The 27,920-nt window shown below is 77.2% G+C and overlaps 1 protein-coding gene across 1 annotated transcript in view; it reads right to left on the bottom strand.

Moving 5' to 3' along the window:
• Window positions 1–27,920, bottom strand: part of LOC132206341 (basic proline-rich protein-like) — a 45,706-nt gene that overhangs the window by 15,905 nt on the left and 1,881 nt on the right. Inside the window, exon 2 of the mRNA XM_059640006.1 lies at window positions 23,904–27,309. Within this exon, the coding sequence (XP_059495989.1) occupies window positions 23,904–27,309 (3,406 nt within the window). The remainder of the gene's footprint in view (window positions 1–23,903; window positions 27,310–27,920) is intronic.

Raw genomic sequence — 27,920 nt, 5'->3', positions numbered from 1 at the left:
AAGGGGGTCATTGGGGGAGACGGCGGAGGGGGGCGTCATTGGGGGAGACGGCGGAGGGGGGGGCGTCATTGGGGGAGACGGCGGAGGGGCGGGTCATTGGGGGAGACGGAGCAGGGGGTGTTCTTTGGGGGAGACGGGGGTCATCGGGGGAGACGGTGGAGGGGGTGGTCATCGGGGGAGACGGGTGTCATTGGGGGAGACGGCGGGGGGTCACTGGTGGAGAAGGGGGTCATTGGGGGAGACGGCGGAGGGGGGGGTCACTGGTGGAGACGGGGGTCATTGGGGGAGACGGCGGGGGGGGTCATTGGGGGAGACGGCGGAGCGGGGGTGTCATTGGGGGAGACGGCGGAGGGGGGCTCACTGCGGGAGACGGGGGTCATTGGGGGAGACGGCGGAGGAGGGGGGTCATTGGGGGCGACGGCGGAGGAGGGGGGTCATTGGGGGAGACGGCGGAGGAGGGGGGTCATTGGGGGCGACGGCGGAGGAGGGGGGTCATTGGGGGCGACGGCGGAGGAGGGGGGTCACTGGGGGCGACGGCGGAGGAGGGGGGTCACTGGGGGAGACGGCGGAGGAGGGGGGTCACTGGGGGAGACGGCGGAGGGGGTGGTCACTGGGGGAGACGGCGGAGGGGTTGGTCACGGGGGGAGACGGCGGAGGGGTTGGTCACTGGGGGAGACGGCGGAGGGGTTGGTCACTGGGGGAGAAGGTGGAGGGATTGGTCACTGGGAGAGACGGAGCGGGGGGAGTCATTGGGGGAGACGGCGGAGGGGGGTCACTGGGGGAGACGGCGGAGCGGGGGTGTCATTGGGGGAGACGGCAGAGGGGGGCTCACTGCGGGAGACGGGTCATTGGGGGAGACGGCGGAGTGGGGGTCATTGGGGGAGACGGCGGAGTGGGGGTCATTGGGGGAGACGGGGGTCGCTGGGGGAGACGGCGGAAGGGGGCTCGCTGGGGGAGACGGGGGTCGCTGGGGGAGACGGCGGAGGGGGGCTCGCTGGGGGAGACGGCGGAGGGGGGCTCGCTGGGGGAGACGGGGGAGGGGGGCTCGCTGGGGGAGACGGGGCTCGCTGGGGGAGACGGCGGAGGGGGGCTCGCTGGGGGAGACGGCGGAGGGGGGCTCGCTGGGGGGAGACGGGGCTCGCTGGGGGAGACGGCGGAGGGGGGCTCGCTGGGGGAGACGGGGGCTCGCTGGGGGAGACGGCGGAGGGGGGCTCGCTGGGGGAGACGGGGGCTCGCTGGGGGAGACGGGGGCTCGCTGGGGGAGACGGCGGAGGGGGGCTCGCTGGGGGAGACGGGGGCTCGCTGGGGGAGACGGCGGACGGGGGCTCGCTGGGGGAGACGGGGGCTCGCTGGGGGAGACGGCGGAGTGGGGCTCGCTGGGGGAGACGGGGGCTCGCTGGGGGAGACGGCGGAGGGGGGGCTCGCTGGGGGAGACGGGGGCTCGCTGGGGGAGACGGCGGAGGGGGGCTCGCTGGGGGAGACGGGGGCTCGCTGGGGGAGACGGGGGCTCGCTGGGGGAGACGGGGCTCGCTGGGGGAGACGGCGGACGGGGGCTCGCTGGGGGAGACGGGGGCTCGCTGGGGGAGACGGGGGCTCGCTGGGGGAGACGGGGCTCGCTGGGGGAGACGGTGCTCGCTGGGGGAGACGGCGGAGGGGGGCTCGCTGGGGGAGACGGGGCTCGCTGGGGGAGACGGCGGAGGGGGGCTCGCTGGGGGAGACGGGGCTCGCTGGGGGAGACGGCGGAGGGGTCTCGCTGGGGGAGACGGGGGCTCGCCGGGGGAGACGGCGGAGGGGGGCTCGCTGGGGGAGACGGGGCTTGCTGGGGGAGACGGCGGAGGGGGGCTCGCCGGGGGAGACGGCAGAGGGGGGCTCGCTGGGGGTGACGGGGGCTCGCCGGGGGAGACGGCGGAGGGGGACTCGCTGGGGGAGACGGGGGCTCGCCGGGGGAGACGACGGAGGGGGGCTCGCTGGGGGAGACGGGGGCTCGCCGGGGGAGACGGCGGAGGGGGGCTCGCTGGGGGAGACGGCGGAGGGGGGCTCGCCGGGGGAGACGGCGGAGGGGGGCTCGCTGGGGGAGACGGGGGCTCGCCGGGGGAGACGGCGGAGGGGGGCTCGCTGGGGGAGACGGGGGCTCGCTGGGGGAGACGGCGGAGGGGGGCTCGCCGGGGGAGACGGCGGAGGGGGGCTCGCTGGGGGAGACGGGGGCTCGCCGGGGGAGACGGCGGAGGGGGGCTCGCTGGGGGAGACGGGGGCTCGCCGGGGGAGACGGCGGAGGGGGGCTCGCTGGGGGAGACGGGGGCTCGCCGGGGGAGACGGCGGAGGGGGGCTCGCTGGGGGAGACGGGGGCTCGCCGGGGGAGACGGCGGAGGGGGGCTCGCTGGGGGAGACGGGGGCTCGCTGGGGGAGACGGGGGCTCGCTGGGGGTGACGGGGGCTCGCTGGGGGAGACGGGGGCTCGCTGGGGGAGACGGGGGCTCGCTGGGGGAGACGGGGGCTCGCTGGGGGAGACGGGGGCTCGCTGGGGGAGACGGGGCTCGCTGGGGGAGACGGCGGAGGGGGGCTCGCTGGGGGAGACGGCGGAGGGGGGCTCGCTGGGGGAGACGGGGGCTCGCTGGGGGAGACGGCGGAGGGGGGCTCGCTGGGGGAGACGGGGGCTCGCTGGGGGAGACGGCGGAGGGGGGCTCGCTGGGGGAGACGGGGGCTCGCTGGGGGAGACGGCGGAGGGGGGCTCGCTGGGGGAGACGGGGGCTCGCTGGGGGAGACGGCGGAGGGGGGCTCGCTGGGGGAGACGGCGGAGGGGGGCTCGCTGGGGGAGACGGGGGCTCGCTGGGGGAGACGGGGCTCGCTGGGGGAGACGGGGCTCGCTGGGGGAGACGGCGGAGGGGGGCTCGCTGGGGGAGACGGGGCTCGCTGGGGGAGACGGCGGAGGGGGGCTCGCTGAGGGAGACGGGGCTCGCTGGGGGAGACGGCGGAGGGGGGCTCGCTGGGGGAGACGGGGGCTCGCTGGGGGAGACGGGGGCTCGCTGGGGGAGACGGGGGCTCGCTGGGGGAGACGGGGCTCGCTGGGGGAGACGGCGGAGGGGGGCTCGCTGGGGGAGACGGGGGCTCGCTGGGGGAGACGGGGCTCGCCGGGGGAGACGGCGGAGGGGCGCTCGCTGGGGGAGACGGGGGCTCGCCGGGGGAGACGGCGGAGGGGGGCTCGCTGGGGGAGACGGGGGCTCGCCGGGGGAGACGGCGGAGGGGGGCTCGCTGGGGGAGACGGGGGGCTCGCCGGGGGAGACGGCGGAGGGGGGCTCGCTGGGGGAGACGGGGGGCTCGCCGGGGGAGACGGCGGAGGGGGGCTCGCTGGGGGAGACGGCGGGCTCGCTGGGGGAGACGGCGGGCTCGCTGGGGGAGACGGCGGGCTCGCTGGGGGAGACGGCGGAGGGGGTCTCGCTGGGGGAGACGGCGGAGGGGGTCTCGCTGGGGGAGACGGGGCTCGCTGGGGGAGACGGCGGAGGGGGGAGACGGGGGCTCGCCGGGGGAGACGGCGGAGGGGTCTCGCTGGGGGAGACGGGGGCTCGCCTGGGGAGACGGCGGAGGGGGGCTCGCTGGGGGAGACGGGGGCTCGCCGGGGGAGACGGCGGAGGGGGGCTCGCTGGGGGAGACGGGGGGCTCGCCGGGGGAGACGGCGGAGGGGGGCTCGCTGGGGGAGACGGGGGCTCGCCGGGGGAGACGGCGGAGGGGGGCTCGCTGGGGGAGACGGGGGCTCGCCGGGGGAGACGGCGGAGGGGGGCTCGCTGGGGGAGACGGGGGCTCGCCGGGGGAGACGGCGGACGGGGGCTCGCTGGGGGAGACGGCGGAGGGGGGCTCGCTGGGGGGGACGGGGGCTCGCTGGGGGAGACGGCGGAGGGGGGCTCGCTGGGGGAGACGGGGGCTCGCCGGGGGAGACGGCGGAGGGGGGCTCGCTGGGGGAGACGGGGGGCTCGCCGGGGGAGACGGCGGAGGGGGGCTCGCTGGGGGAGACGGGGGGCTCGCTGGGGGAGACGGGGGGCTCGCTGGGGGAGACGGGGGGCTCGCCGGGGGAGACGGCGGGCTCGCTGGGGGAGACGGCGGAGGGGGTCTCGCTGGGGGAGACGGCGGAGGGGGTCTCGCTGGGGGAGACGGGGGCTCGCTGGGGGAGACGGGGGCTCGCTGGGGGAGACGGGGGCTCGCTGGGGGAGACGGGGGCTCGCTGGGGGAGACGGGGCTCGCTGGGGGAGACGGCGGAGGGGGGCTCGCTGGGGGAGACGGGGGCTCGCTGGGGAGACGGGGCTCGCTGGGGGAGACGGCGGACGGGGGCTCGCTGGGGGAGACGGGGGCTCGCTGGGGGAGACGGGGGCTCGCTGGGGGAGACGGGGGCTCGCTGGGGGAGACGGGGCTCGCTGGGGGAGACGGTGCTCGCTGGGGGAGACGGCGGAGGGGGGCTCGCTGGGGGAGACGGGGCTCGCTGGGGGAGACGGCGGAGGGGGGCTCGCTGGGGGAGACGGGGCTCGCTGGGGGAGACGGCGGAGGGGTCTCGCTGGGGGAGACGGGGGCTCGCTGGGGGAGACGGCGGAGGGGGGCTCGCTGGGGGAGACGGGGCTTGCTGGGGGAGACGGCGGAGGGGGGCTCGCCGGGGGAGACGGCAGAGGGGGGCTCGCTGGGGGTGACGGGGGCTCGCCGGGGGAGACGGCGGAGGGGGACTCGCTGGGGGAGACGGGGGCTCGCCGGGGGAGACGGCGGAGGGGGGCTCGCCGGGGGAGACGGGGGCTCGCCGGGGGAGACGGCGGAGGGGGGCTCGCTGGGGGAGACGGCGGAGGGGGGCTCGCCGGGGGAGACGGGGGCTCGCCGGGGGAGACGGCGGAGTGGGGCTCGCTGGGGGAGACGGGGGCTCGCCGGGGGAGACGGCGGAGGGGGGCTCGCCGGGGGAGACGGCGGAGGGGGGCTCGCTGGGGGAGACGGGGGCTCGCCGGGGGAGACGGCGGAGGGGGGCTCGCTGGGGGAGACGGGGGCTCGCCGGGGGAGACGGCGGAGGGGGGCTCGCTGGGGGAGACGGGGGCTCGCCGGGGGAGACGGCGGAGGGGGGCTCGCTGGGGGAGACGGGGGCTCGCCGGGGGAGACGGCGGAGGGGGGCTCGCTGGGGGAGACGGGGGCTCGCTGGGGGAGACGGGGGCTCGCTGGGGGAGACGGGGGCTCGCTGGGGGAGACGGGGGCTCGCTGGGGGAGACGGGGGCTCGCTGGGGGAGACGGGGGCTCGCTGGGGGAGACGGGGCTCGCTGGGGGAGACGGCGGAGGGGGGGCTCGCTGGGGGAGACGGCGGAGGGGGGCTCGCTGGGGGAGACGGCGGAGGGGGGCTCGCTGGGGGAGACGGGGGCTCGCTGGGGGAGACGGCGGAGGGGGGCTCGCTGGGGGAGACGGCGGAGGGGGGCTCGCTGGGGGAGACGGCGGAGGGGGGCTCGCTGGGGGAGACGGGGGCTCGCTGGGGGAGACGGGGGCTCGCTGGGGGAGACGGCGGAGGGGGGCTCGCTGGGGGAGACGGGGGCTCGCTGGGGGAGACGGCGGAGGGGGGCTCGCTGGGGGAGACGGGGGCTCGCTGGGGGAGACGGGGCTCGCTGGGGGAGACGGCGGAGGGGGGCTCGCTGAGGGAGACGGGGCTCGCTGGGGGAGACGGCGGAGGGGTCTCGCTGGGGGAGACGGGGGCTCGCCGGGGGAGACGGCGGAGGGGGGCTCGCTGGGGGAGACGGGGGCTCGCTGGGGGAGACGGGGGCTCGCTGGGGGAGACGGGGGCTCGCTGGGGGAGACGGGGGCTCGCTGGGGGAGACGGGGCTCGCTGGGGGAGACGGGGCTCGCCGGGGGAGACGGCGGAGGGGGGCTCGCTGGGGGAGACGGGGGCTCGCCGGGGGAGACGGCGGAGGGGCGCTCGCTGGGGGAGACGGGGGCTCGCCGGGGGAGACGGCGGAGGGGGGCTCGCTGGGGGAGACGGGGGCTCGCCGGGGGAGACGGCGGAGGGGGGCTCGCTGGGGGAGACGGGGGGCTCGCCGGGGGAGACGGCGGAGGGGGGCTCGCTGGGGGAGACGGCGGGCTCGCTGGGGGAGACGGCGGGCTCGCTGGGGGAGACGGCGGAGGGGGTCTCGCTGGGGGAGACGGCGGAGGGGGTCTCGCTGGGGGAGACGGCGGAGGGGGTCTCGCTGGGGGAGACGGGGGCTCGCCTGGGGAGACGGCGGAGGGGGGAGACGGGGGCTCGCCGGGGGAGACGGCGGAGGGGTCTCGCTGGGGGAGACGGGGGCTCGCCTGGGGAGACGGCGGAGGGGGGCTCGCTGGGGGAGACGGGGGGCTCGCCGGGGGAGACGGCGGAGGGGGGCTCGCTGGGGGAGACGGGGGCTCGCCGGGGGAGACGGCGGAGGGGGGCTCGCTGGGGGAGACGGGGGCTCGCCGGGGGAGACGGCGGAGGGGGGCTCGCTGGGGGAGACGGGGGCTCGCCGGGGGAGACGGCGGACGGGGGCTCGCTGGGGGAGACGGCGGAGGGGGGCTCGCTGGGGGGGACGGGGGCTCGCTGGGGGAGACGGCGGAGGGGGGCTCGCTGGGGGAGACGGGGGCTCGCTGGGGGAGACGGCGGACGGGGGCTCGCTGGGGGAGACGGGGGCTCGCTGGGGGAGACGGCGGACGGGGGCTCGCTGGGGGAGACGGCGGACGGGGGCTCGCTGGGGGAGACGGCGGACGGGGGCTCGCCGGGGGAGACGGCGGAGGGGGGCTCGCTGGGGGAGACGGGGGCTCGCCGGGGGAGACGGCGGAGGGGGGCTCGCTGGGGGAGACGGGGGCTCGCCGGGGGAGACGGCGGAGGGGGGCTCGCTGGGGGAGACGGGGGCTCGCCGGGGGAGACGGCGGAGGGGGGCTCGCTGGGGGAGACGGGGGCTCGCCGGGGGAGACGGCGGACGGGGGCTCGCTGGGGGAGACGGCGGAGGGGGGCTCGCTGGGGGAGATGGGGGCTCGCTGGGGGAGACGGCGGACGGGGGCTCGCTGGGGGAGACGGGGGCTCGCTGGGGGAGACGGCGGACGGGGGCTCGCTGGGGGAGACGGCGGACGGGGGCTCGCTGGGGGAGACGGCGGACGGGGGCTCGCTGGGGGAGACGGCGGACGGGGGCTCGCTGGGGGAGACGGCGGACGGGGGCTCGCTGGGGGAGACGGCGGAGGGGGGCTCGCTGGGGGAGACGGCGGAGGGGGGCTCGCTGGGGGAGACGGCGGAGGGGGGCTCGCTGGGGGAGACGGCGGAGGGGGGCTCGCTGGGGGAGACGGGGCTCGCTGGGGGAGACGGCGGAGTTGGGCTCGCTGGGGGAGACGGGGCTCGCTGCGGGAGACGGGGGAGACGGGGCTCGCTGGGGGAGACGGGGGAGACGGGGCTCGCTGGGGGAGACGGGGGAGACGGGGCTCGCTGGGGGAGACGGGGGAGACGGGGCTCGCTGGGGGAGACGGGGGAGACGGGGCTCGCTGGGGGAGACGGCCGAGGGGGGCTCGCTGGGGGAGACGGGGGCTCGCTGGGGGAGACGGCGGAGGGGGGCTCGCTGGGGGAGACGGCGGAGGGGGGCTCGCTGGGGGAGACGGCGGAGGGGGGCTCGCTGGGGGAGACGGGGGCTCGCTGGGGGAGACGGGGGCTCGCTGGGGGAGACGGCGGAGGGGGGCTCGCTGGGGGAGACGGGGGCTCGCTGGGGGAGACGGCGGAGGGGGGCTCGCCGGGGGAGACGGGGGCTCGCTGGGGGAGACGGCGGAGGGGGTCTCGCCGGGGGAGACGGGGGCTCGCCGGGGGAGACGGGGGCTCGCTGGGGGAGACGGGGGCTCGCTGGGGGAGGGCTCGCCGGGGAGACGGCGGACGGGGGGCTCGCTGGGGGAGACGGGGGCTCGCCGGGGGAGACGGCGGAGGGGGGCTCGCTGGGGGAGACGGGGGGCTCGCCGGGGGAGACGGCGGAGGGGGGCTCGCTGGGGGAGACGGGGGGGCTCGCCGGGGGGGAGGGACGGGGGGCTCGCTGGGGGAGACGGCGGAGGGGGGCTCGCTGGGGGAGACGGGGGGGCTCGCCGGGGGAGACGGGGGGCTCGCTGGGGGAGACGGCGGAGGGCGGCTCGCTGGGGAGACGGGGGCTCGCTGGGGGAGACGGCGGAGGGGGGCTCGCTGGGGGAGACTTGGGCTCGCTGGGGGAGACGGCGGAGGGGGGCTCGCTGGGGGAGACGGCGGAGGGGGGCTCGCTGGGGGAGACGGGGGCTCGCTGGGGGAGACGGAGCTCGCTGGGGGAGACGGCGGAGGGGGGCTCGCTGGGGGAGACGGGGCTCGCTGGGGGAGACGGCGGACGGGGGCTCGCTGGGGGAGACGGGGGCTCGCTGGGGAGACGGCGGAGGGGGGCTCGCTGGGGGAGACGGCGGATGGGGGCTCGCTGGGGGAGACGGGGGCTCGCTGGGGGAGACGGCGGAGGGGGGCTCGCTGGGGGAGACGGGGGCTCACTGGGGGAGACGGCGGAGGGGGGCTCGCTGGGGGAGACGGGGGGCTCGCTGGGGGAGACGGCGGAGGGGGGCTCGCTGGGGGAGACGGCGGAGGGGGGCTCGCTGGGGGAGACGGGGGCTCGCTGGGGGAGACGGCGGAGGGGGGCTCGCTGGGGGAGACGGCGGAGAGGGGCTCGCTGGGGGAGACGGGGCTCGCTGGGGGAGACGGCGGAGGGGGGCTCGCTGGGGGAGACGGGGCTCGCTGGGGGAGACGGCGGAGGGTCTCCGCTGGGGGAGACGGGGGCTCGCTGGGGGAGACGGCGGAGGGGGGCTCGCTGGGGGTGACGGGGGCTCGCTGGGGGAGACGGGGGCTCGCTGGGGGAGACGGGGGCTCGCTGGGGGAGACGGGGGCTCGCTTTGGAGACGGGGCTCGCTGGGGGAGACGGCGGAGGGGGGCTCGCTGGCGGAGACGGGGCTCGCTGGGGGAGACGGCGGAGGGGGGCTCGCTGGGGGAGACGGGGGCTCGCTGGGGGAGACGGGGCTCGCTGGGGGAGACGGCGGAGGGGGGCTCGCTGGGGGAGACGGGGCTCGCTGGGGAGACGGCGGAGGGGGGCTCGCTGGGGGAGACGGGGCTCGCTGGGGGAGACGGCGGAGGGGGGCTCGCTGGGGGAGACGGGGGGGCTCGCTGGGGGAGACGGCGGAGGGGGGCTCGCTGGGGGAGACGGGGGCTCGCTGGGGGAGACGGGGGCTCGCTGGGGGAGACGGGGCTCGCTGGGGGAGACGGCGGAGGGGGGCTCGCTGGGGGAGACGGCGGAGGGGGGCTCGCTGGGGGAGACGGGGCTCGCTGGGCGGTGACGGCGGAGGGGGGCTCGCTGGGGGTGACGGGGGGCTCGCTGGGGGAGACGGCGGAGGGGGGCTCGCTGGGGGAGACGGGGGCTCGCTGGGGGAGACGGCGGAGGGGGGCTCGCTGGGGGAGACGGGGGCTCGCTGGGGGAGACGGCGGAGGGGGGCTCGCTGGGGGAGACGGGGGGCTCGCTGGGGGAGACGGCGGAGGGGGGCTCGCTGGGGGAGACGGGGGCTCGCTGGGCGAGACGGGGGCTCGCTGGGCGAGACGGGGGCTCGCTGGGGGAGACGGGGGCTCGCTGGGGGAGACGGGGCTCGCTGGGGGAGACGGCGGAGGGGGGCTCGCTGGGGGAGACGGCGGAGGGGGGCTCGCTGGGGGAGACGGCGGAGGGGGGCTCGCTGGGGGAGACGGGGCTCGCTGGGGGTGACGGCGGAGGGGGGCTCGCTGGGGGTGACGGGGGCTCGCTGGGGGAGACGGCGGAGGGGGGCTCGCTGGGGGTGACGGGGGCTCGCTGGGGGAGACGGCGGAGGGGGGCTCGCTGGGGGAGACGGGGGCTCGCTGGGGGAGACGGCGGAGGGGGGCTCGCTGGGGGAGACGGCGGAGGGGGGCTCGCTGGGGGAGACGGGGGCTCGCTGGGGGAGACGGCGGAGGGGGGCTCGCTGGGGGAGACGGGGGCTCGCTGGGGGAGACGGCGGAGGGGGGGCTCGCTGGGGGAGACGGGGGCTCGCTGGGGGAGACGGGGGCTCGCTGGGGGAGACGGGGCTCGCTGGGGGAGACGGCGGAGGGGGGCTCGCTGGGGGAGACGGCGGAGGGGGGCTCGCTGGGGGAGACGGCGGAGGGGGGCTCGCTGGGGGAGACGGCGGAGGGGGGCTCGCTGGGGGAGACGGCGGAGGGGGGCTCGCTGGGGGAGACGGGGCTCGCTGGGGGTGACGGGGCTCGCTGGGGGACTCGCTGGGGGAGACGGGGCTCCCTGGGGGAGACGGCGGAGGGGGGCTCGCTGGGGGTGACGGGGGCTCGCCGGGGGAGACGGCGGAGGGGGGCTCGCTGGGGGAGACGGGGGCTCGCCGGGGGAGACGGCGGAGGGGGGCTCGCTGGGGGAGACGGCGGAGGGGGGCTCGCCGGGGGAGACGGCGGAGGGGGGCTCGCTGGGGGAGACGGGGGCTCGCCGGGGGAGACGGCGGAGGGGGGCTCGCTGGGGGAGACGGGGGCTCGCCGGGGGAGACGGCGGAGGGGGGCTCGCTGGGGGAGACGGCGGCTCGCCGGGGGAGACGGCGGAGGGGGGCTCGCTGGGGGAGACGGCGGAGGGGGGCTCGCTGGGGGAGACGGGGCTCGCTGGGGGAGACGGCGGAGGGGGGCTCGCTGGGGGAGACGGGGCTCGCTGGGGGAGACGGGGCTCGCTGGGGGAGACGGCGGAGGGGGGCTCGCTGGGGGAGACGGGGCTCGCTGGGGGAGACGGGGCTCGCTGGGGGAGACGGCGGAGGGGGGCTCGCTGGGGGAGACGGGGCTCGCTGGGGGAGACGGCGGAGGGGGGCTCGCTGGGGGAGACGGCGGAGGGGGGCTCGCTGGGGGAGACGGGGGTGGGGGGCTCGCTGGGGGGGGAGGGGGGCTCGCTAGGGGAGACGGGGGCTCGCTTGGGGAGACGGGGGTGGGGGGCTCGCTGGGGGGGAGGGGGGCTCGCTAGGGGAGACGTGGGTCGCTGGGGGAGACGGCGGAGGGGGGCTCGCTGGGGGAGACGGCGGAGGGGGGCTCGCTGGGGGAGACGGCGGAGGGATTGGTCACTGGGGGAGACGGAGCGGGGGGGGTCATTGGGGGAGACGGCGGAGGGATTGGTCACTGGGGGCGACGGAGCGGGGGGGGGTCATTGGGGGAGACGGCGGGGGCGGTCATTGGGGGAGACGGCGGATGGGGTGGTCATTGGGGGAGACGGCGGATGGGGTGGTCATTGGGGGATACGGCGGAGGGGGTGGTCATTGGGGGAGACGGCGGAGGGGTTGTCATTGGGGGTGTCGGCGGGGGGGTCATTGGGGGAGACGGTGGAGCGGGGGTGTCATTGGGGGAGACGGAGGAGGTGGGTCATTGGGGGACACTGTCATTGTGGGAGACGGCGGGGGGGGTCATTGTGGGAGACGGCGGGGGGGTCATTGTGGGAGACGGCGGGGGGGTCATTGTGGGAGACGGCGGGGGGGGTCATTGTGGGAGACGGCGGGGGGGTCATTGTGGGAGACGGCGGGGGTGTTCATTGGGGGAGTACGGCGGAGTGTGGGTCATTGGGGGAGACGGCGGAGGGGGGCTCGCTGGGGGAGACAGGGGTCGCTGGGGGAGACGGGGGTCGCTGGGGGGAGACGGCGGAGGGGGGCTCGCTGGGGGAGACGGCGGAGGGGGGCTCGCTGGGGGAGACGGGAGACGGCGGAGGGATTGGTCACGGGGGGAGACGGAGCAGGGGGAGTCATTGGGGGAGACGGAGCAGGGGGAGTCATTGGGGGAGACGGAGCAGGGGAGTCATTGGGGAGACGGAGCAGGGGGGTCATTGGGGGAGACAGCGGGGGCGGTCATTGGGGGAGGCGGCGGGGGGCTCGCTGGGGAGACGGGGGTCGCTGGGGGGCTCGCTGGGGGAGACGGCGGGGGGTGCTCGCTGGGGGAGACGGGGGTCGCTGGGGGAGACGGCGGGGGGGCACGCTGGGGGAGACGGGGGTCGCTGGGGGAGACGGCGGGGGGGGGGCTCGCTGGGGAGACGGGGGTCGCTGGGGGAGACGGCGGGGGGGTGCTCGCTGGGGGAGACGGGGGTCGCTGGGGGAGACGGCGGGGGGGGGCTCGCTGGGGGAGACGGGGGCTCGCTGGGGGAGACGGCGGTGGGGGCTCGCTGGGGGAGACGGGGGCTCGCTGGGGGAGACGGGGGCTCGCTGGGGGAGACGGCGGAGGGGGGCTCGCTGGGGGAGACGGGGGCTCGCTGGGGGAGACGGCGGAGGGGGGCTCGCTGGGGGAGACGGGGGCTCGCTGGGGGAGACGGCGGAGGGGGAGACGGCGGAGGGGGGCTCGCTGGGGGAGACGGGGGCTCGCTGGGGGAGACGGCGGAGGGGGGCTCGCTGGGGGAGACGGGGGCTCGCTGGGGGAGACGGCGGAGGAGACGGCGGAGGGGGGCTCGCTGGGGGAGACGAGGGGCTCGCTGGGGAGACGGCGGAGGGGGGCTCGCTGGGGAGACGGGGGCTCGCTGGGGGAGACGGCGGAGGGGGGCCTCGCTGGGGAGACGGGGGCTCGCTGGGGGAGACGGCGGAGGGGGCTCGCTGGGGAGAGGGGGCTCGCTGGGGGAGACGGCCGGAGGGGGGCTCGCTGGGGGAGACGGGGGCTCGCTGGGGGAGACGGCGGAGGGGGGCTCGCTGGGGGAGACGGGGGCTCGCTGGGGAGACGGCGGGAGGGGGGCTCGCTGGGGGAGACGGGGGCTCGCTGGGGAGACGGCGGAGGGGGGCTCGCTGGGGGAGACGGGGGCTCGCTGGGGGAGACGGCGGAGGGGGCTCGCTGGGGGAGACGGGGGCTCGCTGGGGAGACGGCGGAGGGGGGCTCGCTGGGGGAGACGGGGCTCGCTGGGGGAGACGGCGGAGGGGGCTCGCTGGGGGAGACGGGGGCTCGCTGGGGGAGACGGGGCCGGGGAGGGGGGCTCGCTGGGTGAGACGCGAGGGGGCTCGCTGGGGAGACGGCGGAGGGGGGCTCGCTGGGGGAGACGGGGGCTCGCTGGGGGAGACGGCGGAGGGGGGCTCGCTGGGGAGACGGGGGCTCGCTGGGGAGACGGGGGCTCGCTGGGGAGACGGCGGAGGGGGCTCGCTGGGGGAGACGGGGGCTCGCTGGGGGAGACGGCGGAGGGGGCTCGCTGGGGGAGACGGGGGCTCGCTGGGGGAGACGGCGGAGGGGGGCTCGCTGGGGGAGACGGGGGCTCGCTGGGGGAGACGGCGGAGGGGGGCTCGCTGGGGGAGACGGGGGCTCGCTGGGGGAGACGGCGGAGGGTGGCTCGCTGGGGAGACGGGGGCTCGCTGGGGGAGACGGCGGAGGGGGGCTCGCTGGGGGAGACGGGGGCTCGCTGGGGAGACGGCGGAGGGGGGCTCGCTGGGGGAGACGGGGGCTCGCTGGGGAGAGGCGGAGGGGGGCTCGCTGGGGGAGACGGCGGAGGGGGCTCGCTGGGGGAGACGGGGGCTCGCTGGGGGAGACGGCGGAGGGGGGCTCGCTGGGGGAGACGGGGGCTCGCTGGGAGACGGCGGAGGGGGCTCGCTGGGGGAGACGGGGGCTCGCTGGGGGAGACGGCGGAGGGGGCTCGCTGGGGGAGACGGGGGCTCGCTGGGGAGACGAGGGGGCTCGCTGGGGAGACGGGGGCTCGCTGGGGGAGACGGCGTGGGGGGGGGCTCGCTGGGGAGACGGGGCTCGCTGGGGGAGACGGGGCCTCGCTGGGGAGACGGGGCTCGCTGGGGAGACGGGGCTCGCTGGGGGAGACGGGGGCTCGCTGGGGGAGACGGCCGGAGGGGGCTCGCTGGGGAGACGGCGGAGGGGGGCTCGCTGGGGGAGACGGGGGCTCGCTGGGGGAGACGGCGGAGGGGGCTCGCTGGGGGAGACGGGGCTCGCTGGGGAGACGGCGGAGGGGGGCTCGCTGGGGGAGACGGGGGCTCGCTGGGGGAGACGGCGGAGGGGGCTCGCTGGGGAGACGGGGGCTCGCTGGGGGAGACGGCGGAGGGGGGCTCGCTGGGGAGACGGGGGCTCGCCTGGGGGAGACGAGGGCTCGCTGGGGGAGACGGCGGAGGGTGGCTCGCTGGGGGAGACGGGGCTCGCTGGGGGAGACGGCGGAGGGGGCTCGCTGGGGGAGACGGGGGCTCGCTGGGGGAGACGGCGGAGGGGGGCTCGCTGGGGGAGACGGGGGCTCGCTGGGGGAGACGGCGGAGGGGGCTCGCTGGGGGAGACGGCGAGGGGGCTCGCTGGGGGAGACGGCGGAGGTGGCTCGCTGGGGAGACGGCGGAGGGGGGCTCGCTGGGGAGACGGCGGAGGGGGCTCGCTGGGGGAGACGGGGCTCGTGGGGGAGACGGCGGAGGGGGGCTCGCTGGGGGAGACGGGGCTCGCTGGGGAGACGGCGGAGGGGGCTCGCTGGGGAGACGCGGAGGGGGCTCGCTGGGGGAGACGGGGCTCGCTGGGGAGACGGCGGAGGGGGTCTCGCTGGGGGAGACGGCGGAGGGGGGCTCGCTGGGGGAGACGGGGCTCGCTGGGGGAGACGGCGGAGGGGGGCTCGCTGGGGGAGACGGGGGCTCGCTGGGGAGACGGCGGAGGGGGCTCGCTGGGAGACGGGCTCGCTGGGGGAGACGGGGCTCGCTGGGGGAGACGGGGCTCGCTGGGGGAGACGGGGCTCGCTGGGGGAGACGGCGGAGGGGGGCTCGCTGGGGAGACGGCGGAGGGGGGCTCGCTGGGGGAGACGGCGGAGGGGGGCTCGCTGGGGAGACGGGGCTCGCTGGGGGAGACGGCGGAGGGGGGCTCGCTGGGGGAGACGGGGCTCGCTGGGGGAGACGGCGGAGGGGGGCTCGCTGGGGGAGACGGGGCTCGCTGGGGGAGACGGCGGAGGGGGGCTCGCTGGGGAGACGGGGCTCGCTGGGGAGACGGCGGAGGGGGGCTCGCTGGGGGAGACGGCGGAGGGGGGCTCGCTGGGGGAGACGGGGCTCGCGGGGGAGACGGCGGAGGGGGGCTCGCTGGGGGAGACGGCGGAGGGGGGCTCGCTGGGGGAGACGGGGGCTCGCTGGGGGAGACGGCGGAGGGGGGCTCGCTGGGGGAGACGGGGGCTCGCTGGGGGAGACGGCGGAGGCGGGCTCGCTGGGGGAGACGGCGGAGGGGGGCTCGCTGGGGGAGACGGCGGAGGGGGGCTCGCTGGGGGAGACGGCGGAGGGGGGCTCGCTGGGGGAGACGGGGGCTCGCTGGGGAGACGGCGGAGGGGGGCTCGCTGGGTGAGACGGGGGCTCGCTGGGGGAGACGGCGGAGGGGGGCTCGCTGGGGGAGACGGCGGAGGGGGGCTCGCTGGGGGAGACGGGGGGCTCGCTGGGGGAGACGGGGGGCTCGCTGGGGGAGACGGGGGGCTCGCTGGGGGAGACGGGGGCTCGCTGTGGGAGACGGCGGAGGGGGGCTCGCTGGGGGAGACGGGGGAGGTTGGCTCGCTGGGGGAGACGGGGGCTCGCTGGGGGAGACGGGGGAGGGGGGCTCGCTGGGGGAGACGGGGGCTCGCTGGGGGAGACGGCGGGGGCGGCTTGCTGGGGGAGACGGCGGAGGGGGGCTCGCTGGGGGAGACGGGGGCTCGCTGGGGGAGACGGCGGAGGGGGGCTCGCTGGGGGAGACGGCGGAGGGGGGCTCGCTGGGGGAGACGGCGGAGGGGGGCTCGCTGGGGGAGACGGGGGCTCGCTGGGGGAGACGGGGGCTCGCTGGGGGAGACGGGGGCTCGCTGGGGGAGACGGCGGAGGGGGGCTCGCTGGGGGAGACGGCGGAGGGGGGCTCGCTGGGGGAGACGGGGGGCTCGCTGGGGGAGACGGGGGGCTCGCTGGGGGAGACGGGGGGCTCGCTGGGGGAGACGGCGGAGGGGGGCTCGCTGGGGGAGACGGCGGAGGGCGGCTCGCTGGGGGAGACGGCGGAGGGCGGCTCGCTGGGGGAGACGGGGGCTCGCTGGGGGAGACGGCGGAGGGGGGCTCGCTGGGGGAGACGGCGGAGGGCGGCTCGCTGGGGGAGACGGCGGAGGGCGGCTCGCTGGGGGAGACGGGGGCTCGCTGGGGGAGACGGCGGAGGGGGGCTCGCTGGGGGAGACGGCGGAGGGGGGCTCGCTGGGGAAGACGGGGGCTCGCTGGGGGAGACGACGGAGGGGGGCTCGCTGGGGGAGACGGCGGAGGGGGGCTCGCTGGGGGAGACGGGGGCTCGCTGGGGGAGACGGCGGAGGGGGGCTCGCTGGGGGAGACGGGGGCTCGCTGGGGGAGACGGCGGAGGGGGGCTCGCTGGGGGAGACGGCGGAGGGGGGCTCGCTGGGGAAGACGGGGGCTCGCTGGGGGAGACGGCGGAGGGGGGCTCGCTGGGGGAGACGGGGGCTCGCTGGGGGAGACGGCGGAGGGGGGCTGGCTGGGGGAGACGGGGGCTCGCTGGGGGAGACGGCGGAGGGGGGCTCGCTGGGGGAGACGGGGGAGTGGGGCTCGCTGGGGGAGACGGGGGCTCGCTGCGGGAGACGGCGGAGGGGGGCTCGCTGGGGGAGACGGGGGCTCGCTGCGGGAGACGGCGGAGGGGGGCTCGCTGGGGGAGACGGCGGAGGGGGGCTCGCTGGGGGAGACGGGGGCTCGCTGGGGGAGACGGCGGAGGGGGGCTCGCTGGGGGAGACGGCGGAGGGGGGCTCGCTGGGGGAGACGGGGGCTCGCTGGGGGAGACGGCGGAGGGGGGCTCGCTGGGGGAGACGGGGGAGGGGGGCTCGCTGGGGGAGACGGGGGAGGGGGGCTCGCTGGGGGAGACGGGGGCTCGCTGGGGGAGACGGGGGAGGGGGGCTCGCTGGGGGGGAGGTGGGCTCGCTGGGGGAGACGGCGGAGGGGGGCTCGCTGGGGGAGAGGGGGGCTCGCTGGGGGAGACGGGGGAGGGGGGCTCGCTGGGGGAGACGGGGGCTCGCTGGGGGAGACGGCGGCTCGCTGGGGGAGACGGCGGAGGGGGGCTCGCTGGGGGAGACGGGGGCTCGCTGGGGGAGACGGCGGAGGGGGGCTCGCTGGGGAGACGGGGGCTCGCTGGGGGAGACGGCGGAGGGGGGCTCGCTGGGGGAGACGGCGGAGGGGGGCTCGCTGGGGGAGACGGGGGCTCGCTGGGGGAGACGGCGGAGGGGGGCTCGCTGGGGGAGACGGGGCTCGCTGGGGGAGACGGCGGAGGGGGGCTCGCTGGGGGAGACGGGGGCTCGCTGGGGGAGACGGGGGAGGGGGGCTCGCTGGGGGAGACGGGGGCTCGCTGGGGGAGACGGCGGAGGGGGGCTCGCTGGGGGAGACGGCGGAGGGGGGCTCGCTGGGGGAGACGGGGCTCGCTGGGGGAGACGGCGGAGGGGGGCTCGCTGGGGGAGACGGGGGCTCGCTGGGGGAGACGGCGGAGGGGGGCTCGCTGGGGGAGACGGGGCTCGCTGGGGGAGACGGCGGAGGGGGGCTCGCTGGGGGAGACGGCGGAGGGGGGCTCGCTGGGGGAGACGGGGCTCGCTGGGGGAGACGGCGGAGGGGGGCTCGCTGGGGGAGACGGGGGCTCGCTGGGGGAGACGGCGGAGGGGGGCTCGCTGGGGGAGACGGGGCTCGCTGGGGGAGACGGCGGAGCGGGGCTCGCTGGTGGAGACGGGGCTCGCTGCGGGAGACGGGGCTCGCTGGGGGAGACGGCGGAGGGTGGCTCGCTGCGGGAGACGGGGCTCGCTGGGGGAGACGGCGGAGGGGGGCTCGCTGGGGGAGACGGCGGAGGGGGGCTCGCTGGGGGAGAGGGGGGCTCGCTGGGGGAGACGGCGGAGTGGGGCTCGCTGGGGGAGACGGCGGAGGCGGGCTCGCTGGGGGAGACGGCGGAGGCGGGCTCGCTGGGGGAGGACGGGGCTCGCTGGGGGAGACGGCGGAGGGGGGCTCGCTGCGGGAGACGGCGGAGGCGGGCTCGCTGGGGGAGACGGGGGTCGCTGGGGGAGACGGCGGAGGGGGGCTCGCTGGGGGAGGACGGGGTCATAGGGGGAGACGTTGCTTTGGGGGGTCATTGGGGGAGAGGCCGAAGGGAGGTCACTGGCAGAGACGGCGGAGAGGAGGATCACTGGGGTAGACGGGGGTCGTTGGGGGAGACGGTGTGGGGGGGGTCATTGGGGGAGGACGGGGCTCGCTGGGGGAGACGGCGGAGGGGGGCTCGCTGGGGGAGACGGCGGAGGGGGGCTCGCTGGGGGAGGACGGGGTCATAGGGGGAGACGGTGCTGTGGGGGGTCATTGGGGGAGAGGCCGAAGGCAGGTCACTGGCAGAGACGGCGGAGAGGAGGATCACTGGGGTAGACGGGGGTCATTGGGGGAGATGGGGGTGATTGGGGGAGACAGTGGAGTGGGGGGTCATTGGGGGAGACGGGGGTCATTGGGGGAGACAGTGGAGTGGGGGGTCATTGGGGGAGACGGCGGAGGTGGGGCAATTGGGGGAGACGGCGGAGGGGGGCGTCATTGGGGGAGACGGAGGGCGGGCGTCATTGGGGGAGACGGCGGAGGGGCGGGTCATTGGGGGAGACGGAGCAGGGGGAGTCATTGTGGGAGACGGAGCAGGGGGAGTCATTGGGGGAGACGGTGGAGGGCAGGTCATCGGGGGGGACGGAGCAGGGGGTCATCGGGTGAGACGGGGGCCATGGGGGAGACGGAGCGGTGCGGGTCAGTGGAGGATACGGAGCGGGGGGGGTCATCGGGGGAGACGGAGCGGGGTGAGTCATCGGGGGAGACGGAGCGGGGCGGTCATCGGGGGAGACGGAGCGGGGGGGGTCACTTGGGGAGACGGCGGAGGGGGGGTCACTGGGGGAGATGGCGGAGGGGAGGGGTCACTGGGGGAGACGGCGGAGGGGGGTCACTGGGGGAGAGGGGGGTCACTGGGGAAGACGGCGGAGGAGGGGGGTCATTGGGGGCGACGGCGGAGGAGGGGGGTCATTGGGGGAGACGGAGCCGGGTGTGTTCATTGGGGGCGACGGTGCAGGGGGGTACATTGGGGGTGACGGCGGAGGAGGAGGGTCATTGGGGGCGATGGTGGAGGAGGGGGGTCATTGGGGGAGACGGCGGAGGAGGGGGGGTCATTGGGGGAGACGGCGGAGTGGGGGGGTTATTGGGGGAGAGCCCGGAGGGAGGTCACTGGCAGAGACGGCGGAGAGGAGGATCACTGGGGTTGACGGGGGTCATTGGGGGAGACGGCGGGGGTGTGGCGTCACTGGGGGAGACGGCGGGGGTGTGGCGTCACTGGGGGAGACGGCGGGGGTGTGGCGTCACTGGGGGAGACGGCGGGGGTGTGGCGTCACTGGGGGAGACGGCGGAGGTGGGGCGTCACTGGGGGAGACGGCGGAGGTGGGGCGTCATTGGGGGAGACGGCGGAGGTGGGGCGTCATTGGGGGAGACGGCGGAGGTGGGGCGTCATTGGGGGAGACGGCGGAGGTGGGGCGTCATTGGGGGAGACGGCGGAGGTGGGGCGTCATTGGGGGAGACGGCGGAGGTGGGGCGTCATTGGGGGAGACGGCGGAGGTGGGGCGTCATTGGGGGAGACGGTGGAGGGGCAGGTCATTGGGGGAGACAGGGGTCATTGGGGGAGACGGTGGAGGGGAGGTCACTCGGGGAGATGGGGGCGTGGGGGGTCATCAGGGGAGACGGGTTATTGGGGGAGACGATGGAGGGGGGTCACTGGTGGAGAGGGGGGTCACTGGGGGAGGCGGAGGAGGGGGGGTCACTGGGGGAGGCGGAGGAGGGGGGGTCACTGGGGGAGACGGCGGAGGGGGTGTCACTGGGGGAGATGGCGGAGGGGTTCGTCATTGGGGGAGACGGAGGAGGGGGGGTCACTGGGGGAGACAGCGGAGGGGTGTCACTGTGAGAGACGGGGTCATTGGGGGAGACAGTGGAGTGGGGGGTCATTGGGGGAGACGGCGGGGGTATCATTGGGCGAGACGGCGGTGGGGGGTCAGCGGGGGAGACGGGGGTCACTGGGGGAGACGGCGGAGGGGGTGGTCATTGGGTGAGACGGCGGAGGGGGCGTCATTGGGTGAGACGGCGGAGGGGCGGGTCATTGGGGAGACGGAGCCGGGGGGGTTCATTGGGGGCGACGGCGGAGGAGGAGGGTCATTGGGGGCGACGGCGGAGGGGCGGGTCATTGGGGGAGACGGCGGGGGGGGTGTCATTGTGGAAGACGGCGGGGTGTGTCATTGTGGGAGACGGAGGAGGGGGGGTCATTGGGTTTTGCGGAGGAGGGGGGGTCATTGTGGGAGATGGAGGCGGGGGGGTCATTGGGTTTTGCGGAGGAGGGGGGTCATTGGCGGAGACGGCGGCGGGGGGGGTCATTGGGGGAGACGGCGGTGGGGGTGTCATTGTGGGAGACGGGGGAGGGGGGTCATTGGGCTTTGCGGAGGAGGGGGGAGTCATTGGGGGAGACGGCGGAGGGGGGAGTCATTGGGGGAGACGGCGGAGGGGGGTGTCATTGGGGGAGACGGAGGAGAGGGGTCATTGTGCTTTGCGGAGGACGGGGGGTCATTGGGTGAGACGGAGGAGGGGGGGTCATTGGGGGAGATGGAGGTTACTGTGGGAGACGGAGGAGGGGGTGTCATTGGGGGAGACGGAGGAGGGGGGTCATTGGGGGAGATGGAGTTTACTGTGGGAGACGGAGGAGGGGGTGTCTTTGGGGGAGACGGAGGAGTGGGGTCATTGGTGGAGACGGAGGAGGGGGTCATTGGGGAGACGGAGGAGGGGGTCATTGGGGGAGACGGAGGAGTGGGGTCATTGGTGGAGACGGAGGAGGGGGTCATTGGGGGAGACGGAGGGGGGGGGTCATTGGGGGAGACAGAGGAGGGTGGTCATTGGGGGAGACGGAGGTCACTGGGGGAGACGGAGGAGGGTGGTCATTGGGGGAGATGGAGGTTACTGTGGGAGACGGAGGAGGGGGGGTCATTGGGGGAGACGGAGGAGGGGGGGTCACTGGGGGAGACGGAGGAGGGGGGTCACTGGGGGAGACGGAGGAGGGGGGTCATTGGGGGAGATGGAGGTTACTGTGGGAGACGGAGGAGGGGGTGTCATTGGGGGAGACGGAGGAGGGGGGTCACTGGGGGAGACGGAGGAGGGGGGTCATTGGGGGAGATGGAGGTTACTGTGGGAGACGGAGGAGGGGGTGTCATTGGGGGAGACGGAGGAGGGGGGGGTCATTGGGGGAGACGGAGGAGGGGGGGGTCATTGGGGGAGACGGAGGAGGGGGGGGTCATTGGGGGAGATGGAGGAGGGGGGGGTCATTGGGGGAGATGGAGGTCACTGGGGGAGACGGAGGAGGGGGGTCACTGGGGGAGACGGAGGAAGGAGTGTCATTGGGGGAGACGGAGGAGGGGGGTCACTGGGGGAGACGGAGGAGGGGGGTCATTGGGGGAGATGGAGGTTACTGTGGGAGACGGAGGAGGGGGTGTCATTGGGGGAGACGGAGGAGGGGGGTCATTGGGGGAGATGGAGGTTACTGTGGGAGACGGAGGAGGGGGTGTCATTGGGGGAGACGGAGGGGGGGGGGTCATTGGGGGAGACGGAGGAGGGGGGGGTCATTGGGGGAGACGGAGGAGGGGGGGGTCATTGGGGGAGATGGAGGTCACTGGGGGTCATTGGGGGAGATGGAGGTCACTGGGGGAGACGGAGGAGGGGGGTCACTGGGGGAGACGGAGGAAGGAGTGTCATTGGGGGAGACGGAGGAGGGGGGTCATTGGGGGAGACGGAGGAGGGGGGGTCATTGGGGGAGACGGAGGAGGGGGGGTCATTGGGGGAGACGGAGGAGGGGGGTCACTGGGGGAGATGGAGGTTACTGTGGGAGACGGAGGAGGGGGTGTCATTGGGGGTGACGGAGGAGTGGGGTCATTGGTGGAGACGGAGGAGGGGGGTGTCATTGGGGGAGACAGGAGGGGGGTCATTGGGGGAGATGGAGGTCACTGGGGGAGACGGAGGAGGGGGGTCACTGGGGGAGACGGAGGAGGGGGGGTCACTGGGGGAGACGGAGGAGGGGGGGGTCATTGGGGGAGACGGAGGAGGGGGGGGGTCATTGGGGGAGACGGAGGAGGGGGGGGGTCATTGGGGGAGACAGGAGGGGGGTCATTGGGGGAGATGGAGGTCACTGGGGGAGACGGAGGAGGGGGGTCATTGGGGGAGATGGAGGTTACTGTGGGAGACGGAGGAGGGGGTGTCATTGGGGGAGACGGAGGAGGGGGGTCATTGGGGGAGATGGAGGTTACTGTGGGAGACGGAGGAGGGGTTGTCATTGGGGGAGACGGAGGAGGGGGGTCATTGGGGGAGATGGAGGTTACTGTGGGAGACGGAGGAGGGGGTGTCATTGGGGGAGACGGAGGAGGGGGGGTCATTGGGGGAGACGGAGGAGGGGGGGGTCATTGGGGGAGACGGAGGAGGGGGGGGTCATTGGGGGAGACGGAGGAGGGGGGGGTCATTGGGGGAGACGGAGGAGGGGGGGGTCATTGGGGGAGACGGAGGAGGGGGGTCATTGGTGGAGACGGAGGAGGGGGGTGTCATTGGGGGAGACAGGAGGTCACTGGGGGAGACGGAGGAGGGGGGTCACTGGGGGAGACGGAGGAGGGGGGTCACTGGGGGAGACGGAGGAGGGGGGTCACTGGGGGAGATGGAGGTTACTGTGGGAGACGGAGGAGGGGGTGTCATTGGGGGAGACGGAGGAGTGGGGTCATTGGGGGAGACGGAGGAGGGGGGGGGTCATTGGGGGAGACGGAGGAGGGGGGGGTCATTGGGGGAGACGGAGGAGGGGGGGTCATTGGGGGAGACGGAGGAGGGGGGTCATTGGGGGAGATGGAGGTTACTGTGGGAGACGGAGGAGGGGGGGTCATTGGGGGAGACGGAGGAGGGGGGGGGTCATTGGGGGAGACGGAGGAGGGGGGGGTCATTGGGGGAGACGGAGGAGGGGGGGGTCATTGGGGGAGACGGAGGAGGGGGGTCATTGGGGGAGACAGGAGGGGGGTCATTGGGGGAGATGGAGGTCACTGGGGGAGACGGAGGAGGGGGGTCACTGGGGGAGACGGAGGAGGGGGGTCACTGGGGGAGATGGAGGTTACTGTGGGAGACGGAGGAGGGGGTGTCATTGGGGGAGACGGAGGAGTGGGGTCATTGGGGGGTCATTGGGGGAGACGGAGGAGGGGGGGGGTCATTGGGGGAGACGGAGGAGGGGGGGGTCATTGGGGGAGACGGAGGAGGGGGGGTCATTGGGGGAGACGGAGGAGGGGGGGTCATTGGGGGAGACAGGAGGGGGGGTCATTGGGGGAGATGGAGGTCACTGGGGGAGATGGAGGAGGGGGGTCATTGGGGGAGACGGAGGAGGGGGGTCATTGGGGGAGACGGAGGAGGGGGGTCATTGGGGGAGACGGAGGAGGGGGGTCATTGGGGGAGACGGAGGAGGGGGGTCATTGGGGGAGATGGAGGTTACTGTGGGAGACGGAGGAGGGGGTGTCCTTGGGGGAGACGGAGGAGGGGGTGTCATTGGGGGAGACGGAGGAGGGGGGGTCATTGGGGGAGACGGAGGAGGGGGGGCTCATTGGGGGAGACGGAGGAGGGGGGGCTCATTGGGGGAGACGGAGGAGGGGGGGGTCATTGGGGGAGACGGAGGAGGGGGGGGTCATTGGGGGAGACGGAGGAGGGGGGGGTCATTGGGGGAGACGGAGGAGGGGGGGGTCATTGGGGGAGACGGAGGAGGGGGGGGTCATTGGGGGAGACGGAGGAGGGGGGGTCATTGGGGGAGACGGAGGAGGGGGGTCACTGGGGGAGACGGAGGAGGTGTGTGGCAATGATGGAGGGGTGCAGTGAGGATGTGGGAAATGGTGGGGGTGAATTGAGATGGAGGTGGGCACTGAGACTGACGAGGAAGGTGACGGTAGCGGTTGTGTCACTGAGGGTCTGGGGGATGGAGAGAGCAGTGAGGGAAACGGCCGGCGGGCGTCGGCCGGAGGGCGACGAGAGGGCGACGGGAGACGACGGGAGGCGGGCGACGACGTGAGGAGGCAGGAGGCGGGCGACGACGTGAGGAGGCAGGAGGCGGGCGACGACGTGAGGAGGTGGGAGGCGGGAGGCGGCGGGAGGGCGACGGGCGGCGGGCGACGGCGGGAGGGCGGCGGGCGACGGCGGGAGGCGGGAGGCGGCGTGCGACGACGGGCGACGGCGGGAGGCGGCGGGCGACGACGGGAGACGGGAGGCGGGAGGCGACGACGGGAGGGCGACGGGCGGCGGGCGACGACGGGAGGCGGCGGGCGACGGCGGGAGGCGGCGGGCGACGACGGGAGGCGGGAGGCGGCGGGCGACGACGGGAGGCGGGAGACGGCGGGAGGCGGCGGGAGACGGCGGGAGGCGGCGGGAGACGGCGGGAGGCGGCGGGAGACGGCGGGAGGCGGCGGGCGACGACGGGAGGCGGGAGGCGACGACGGGAGGCGGCGGGCGACGGGAGGCTGGAGGCGGCGGGAGGCGGCGGCGGGCGACGACGGGAGGCGGGAGGCGGCGGGCGACGACGGGAGGCGGGAGGCGGCGGGCGACGACGGGAGGCGACGACGGGAGGCGGGAGGCGGCGGGCGACGACGGGAGGCGGGAGGCGGCGGGCGACGACGGGAGGCGGGAGGCGGCGGGCGACGACGGGAGGCGGGAGGCGGCGGGCGACGACGGGCGGCGGGCGACGACGGGAGGCGGGAGGCGGCGGGCGACGACGGGAGGCGGGAGGCGACGACGGGAGGCGGGAGGCGACGACGGGAGGCGGGAGGCGACGGCGGGAGGCGGCGGGCGACGACGGGAGGCGGGAGGCGGCGGGCGACGACGGGAGGCGGGAGGCGGGAGGCGGCGACGGGAGGCGGGAGGCGGGAGGCGGCGACGGGAGGCGGGAGGCGGGAGGCGGCGACGGGAGGGCGGCGGGAGGGCGACGGGAGGGCGGCGGGAGGGCGACGGGCGGCGGGAGGGCGACGGGCGGCGGGAGGGCGACGACGGGAGGCGGGAGGCGACGGGAGGCGGGAGGCGACGGGAGGCGGGAGGCGGCGGGAGGCGGGAGGCGGGAGGCGACGGGAGACGGGAGGCGGGAGGCGACGGGAGGCGGGAGGCGGCGGGGAGGCGGCGGGCGACGACGGGCGACGACGGGAGGCGGGAGGCGGCGACGGGAGGGCGGCGGGAGGGCGACGGGCGGCGGGAGGGCGACGGGCGGCGGGCGACGGCGGGAGGCGGCGGGAGGGCGACGGGCGGCGGGCGACGACGGGAGGCGGGAGGCGGCGGGCGACGACGGGAGGGTGGCGGGCGACGACGGGAGGGTGGCGGGCGACGACGGGAGGGTGGAGGCGGGAGACGACGGGAGGGTGGAGGCGGGCGACGACGGGAGGGTGGAGGCGGGAGACGACGGGAGGGTGGAGGCGGGAGACGACGGGAGGGTGGAGGCGGGAGACGACGGGAGGGTGGAGGCGGGAGACGACGGGAGGGTGGAGGCGGGAGACGACGGGAGGGTGGAGGCGGGAGACGACGGGAGGGTGGAGGCGGGAGACGACGGGAGGGTGGAGGCGGGAGACGACGGGAGGGTGGAGGCGGGAGACGACGGGAGGGTGGAGGCGGGAGACGACGGGAGGGTGGAGGCGGGAGACGACGGGAGGGTGGAGGCGGGAGACGACGGGAGGGTGGCGGCGGGAGACGACGGGAGGGTGGCGGCGGGAGACGACGGGAGGGTGGCGGCGGGAGACGACGGGAGGCGGGAGGCGGGCGACGACGGGAGGCGGGCGACGACGGGAGGCGACGACGGGAGGCGGGAGGCGACGACGGGAGGCGGGAGGCGGCGGGCGACGACGGGAGGCGGGAGGCGGCGGGCGACGACGGGAGGCGGGAGGCGGGAGGCGGCGACGGGAGGCGGGAGGCGGGAGGCGGCGACGGGAGGCGGGAGGCGGGAGGCGGCGACGGGAGGGCGGCGGGAGGGCGACGGGAGGGCGGCGGGAGGGCGACGGGCGGCGGGAGGGCGACGGGCGGCGGGAGGGCGACGGGCGGCGGGAGGGCGACGGGCGGCGGGAGGGCGACGGGCGGCGGGCGGGCGACGGGCGACGACGGGAGGCGGGAGGCGACGGGAGGCGGGAGGCGACGGGAGGCGGGAGGCGGGAGGCGACGGGAGGCGGGAGGCGGGAGGCGACGGGAGGCGGGAGGCGACGGGAGGCGGGAGGCGGCGGGGAGGCGGCGGGCGACGACGGGAGGCGGGAGGCGGCGACGGGAGGGCGGCGGGAGGGCGACGGGCGGCGGGAGGGCGACGGGCGGCGGGCGACGGCGGGAGGCGGCGGGAGGGCGACGGGCGGCGGGCGACGACGGGAGGCGGGAGGCGGCGGGCGACGACGGGAGGGTGGCGGGCGACGACGGGAGGGTGGAGGCGGGAGACGACGGGAGGGTGGAGGCGGGAGACGACGGGAGGGTGGAGGCGGGAGACGACGGGAGGGTGGAGGCGGGAGACGACGGGAGGGTGGAGGCGGGAGACGACGGGAGGGTGGAGGCGGGAGACGACGGGAGGGTGGAGGCGGGAGACGACGGGAGGGTGGAGGCGGGAGACGACGGGAGGGTGGAGGCGGGAGACGACGGGAGGGTGGCGGCGGGAGACGACGGGAGGGTGGCGGCGGGAGACGACGGGAGGGTGGCGGCGGGAGACGACGGGAGGCGGGAGGCGGGCGGAGGCGGGAGGCGGGCGACGACGGGAGGCGGGCGACGACGGGAGGCGGGCGACGACGGGAGGCGGGAGGCGGGCGACGACGGGAGGCGGGAGGCGACGGGAGGGCGGCGGGCGACGACGGGAGGGCGGGAGGCGGGCGACGACGGGAGGCGGGAGGCGACGGGAGGCGGGAGGCGACGGGAGGCGGGAGGCGACGGGAGGGCGGCGGGAGGCGACGGGAGGGCGGCGGGCGACGACGGGAGGGCGGGAGGCGGGCGACGACGGGAGGCGGGAGGCGACGGGAGGCGGGAGGCGACGGGAGGGCGGCGGGCGACGACGGGAGGGCGGGAGGCGGGAGGGTGGCGGGCGACGACGGGAGGCGGGAGGGTGGCGGGCGACGACGGGAGGCGGGAGGCGGCGGGCGACGACGGGAGGGCGACGACGGGAGGGCGGCGGGCGACGACGGGAGGCGGCGGCGGGAGACGGCCGGAGGCCGGTGACGACGGGGAGGCTGCCGTCGGGTGGGAGGACGTGTGCAGCAGGAGGGGGCGGCGAGCGACGGGTGGGAGGTAGTGCGCGGTGGAAGCTGGAGTAGGCGAGCGGGTGGATGGGCAGGTGGATAGGCTGTAGGATGTGGGCACGACGGGGCAAAAATGGGAGGATGGGTGGAAAGACCTGTGGGAGGGGTGGAGGTCGGTTGCGAGGGCAGGTAGGTGGAGGATCTGCGGGAGGGGCAGACAGCAGGCTCGAGGGGAGGATGGGCAGAGGGTGGGAGCAAGGGTTGGTGGGCGGAGGGGAAAAGGTGGGTGGAAAGGGAAAGGGTGTGTGGAGGAGGGAGGGGCAATGATGGGGGTGAGGTGATAGGGGATGGGGAGAAGGGTGCAGGATGGTCACCTTTCTTTAAGTGCTAAGCAGTATCCTGCTTGAGTGTCCATAGATGCATATGAGAAAATGATGTCATATATTATACTTCGTGTGAAAATTTTAAATCATCCCATTGAAATAACTGTGTGTGACAGGACAGATGCTGTGAGGCAACCTGTTCGGGAGAGGAGGAACAGGATGGAAATGGGAAGGAAAACTGCTGAGATAAAGTATTGAAACCGGAGAGGGGGGGAAAAAAAATCTATTCAATGAGGGCTGTCCTCTTAGAAAGCCTGATTTCCAGGGCATTGGCTGAGGGAATGAGGGGTGTGGGGCAAAAATGAGGAAAGAAGCTCTGACTGAGGGAGGCA

This window comes from Stegostoma tigrinum, chromosome 35, assembly GCF_030684315.1.
Source record: "Stegostoma tigrinum isolate sSteTig4 chromosome 35, sSteTig4.hap1, whole genome shotgun sequence".
Lineage (NCBI taxonomy): Eukaryota > Metazoa > Chordata > Chondrichthyes > Orectolobiformes > Stegostomatidae > Stegostoma > Stegostoma tigrinum.
Note: the sequence above shows the minus strand (reverse complement) of the source record. Positions and strands in the feature narration are given on the sequence as shown.